This window comes from Pterocles gutturalis, unplaced genomic scaffold (genome assembly GCF_000699245.1).
Source record: "Pterocles gutturalis isolate BGI_N339 unplaced genomic scaffold, ASM69924v1 scaffold39802, whole genome shotgun sequence".
Classification (NCBI taxonomy): domain Eukaryota; kingdom Metazoa; phylum Chordata; class Aves; order Pterocliformes; family Pteroclidae; genus Pterocles; species Pterocles gutturalis.
In genome coordinates, this window is record NW_010109240.1 from 23,881 (window position 1) to 25,016 (window position 1,136).

At 49.4% G+C, this 1,136-nt stretch overlaps 1 protein-coding gene across 1 annotated transcript in view; it reads left to right on the forward strand.

Annotated features, from left to right (window-relative positions):
• Positions 1 to 133, forward strand: part of LOC104461352 (nuclear receptor coactivator 6-like) — a gene marked incomplete at its 3' end in the record, with an annotated part of 11,444 nt that extends 11,311 nt beyond the window's left edge. Inside the window, exon 6 of the mRNA XM_010072907.1 lies at positions 1 to 133. This exon is cut by the window's left edge and continues 13 nt beyond it. Coding sequence (XP_010071209.1) covers positions 1 to 133 — 133 coding nt within the window.
• Between the last annotated feature and the right edge of the window lie 1,003 nt (positions 134 to 1,136).

The window sequence follows — 1,136 nt, forward strand, 5'->3', positions numbered from 1 at the left end:
CTCCCCCCGGGGTTCCCTGCAGGCCAGGCTAACCAGAACTTCATGCAAGGGCAGGTGCCTTCCACAGCTCCAGGAACACCAGTGAACAGCGGAGCGCCGCAGCTGCAGACGAGCCAAAACGTGCAGCACACAGGTCTGCTTGGAATGTGGGGTTCCTCAGTTTTTTCTTTTTGTAGAAAATTATGCCTTTACTTGTGTAACACAGATAGCAAAATATTAACCTCTTGTTATTATTAAGTCATTAACAGGGACTTAGCTAGCTGGGGCTGCAGGGGCATTCTGTGTGTATTGCTAAATGAGGAAAAGAAAAGCAGAAGGCTGCTCACATTTTTCAAACAACCCAACTATTGATTAGGACTGTGGTACTAGGATCCAGAAGTATTTGTTAAGAAATTGAATGGAAATAGCACTGAAAATTGGAGGCTAGGGATAATAAAGATACAACATAAAAGGAACTTCTTGTCCAGGAAGAAAAAAGAAGTGTTATTATCTTAGCCATAGAACAATAAAATAATCTTCTTCTGCTTTGGAAAGGTTATTTACTAGTTCCTTTGAAAGCTTTGGAAGTCTACTTACAGTCATAATCATAGAATCACAGACTGGTTTGGGTTGGAAGGGACCTTAGAGATCATCCAGTGCCACCTCCTGCCATGGGCAGGGACACCTCCCACTAGCCCAGGTTGCCCAAAGCCTCATCCAGCCTGGCCTTGAACCCCTCCAGGGATGGGGCATCCACAGCTTCTCTGGGCAACCTGGGCCACTGCCTCACCACCCGCACAGGAAAACATTTCTTCCTAATATCTAGTCTAAATCTGCCCTCTTCTAATTTAAATCCATTACCCCTTGTCCTGTCATGACATGCCCTTGTAAAAAGCCCTGCCCCATCTCTCCTGTAGCCCCCTTCGGGTACTGGAAGCTGCTGTAAGTTCCTCCTGGAGCCTTCTCTTCTCCAGGCTGCACACCCCCAACTCTCTCAGCCTGTCCTCGCACGGGAGCTGCTCCAGCCCTTGGACCATCTCTTTGGCCTCCTCTGGCCCTGCTCCAGCAGCCCGAAGTCCTTGCGTTGGTGGGCCCCACAGCTGGGCACAGCACTCCAGGTGGGGTCTGATGAGAGTGGAGCAGAGGGGGAGAATCCC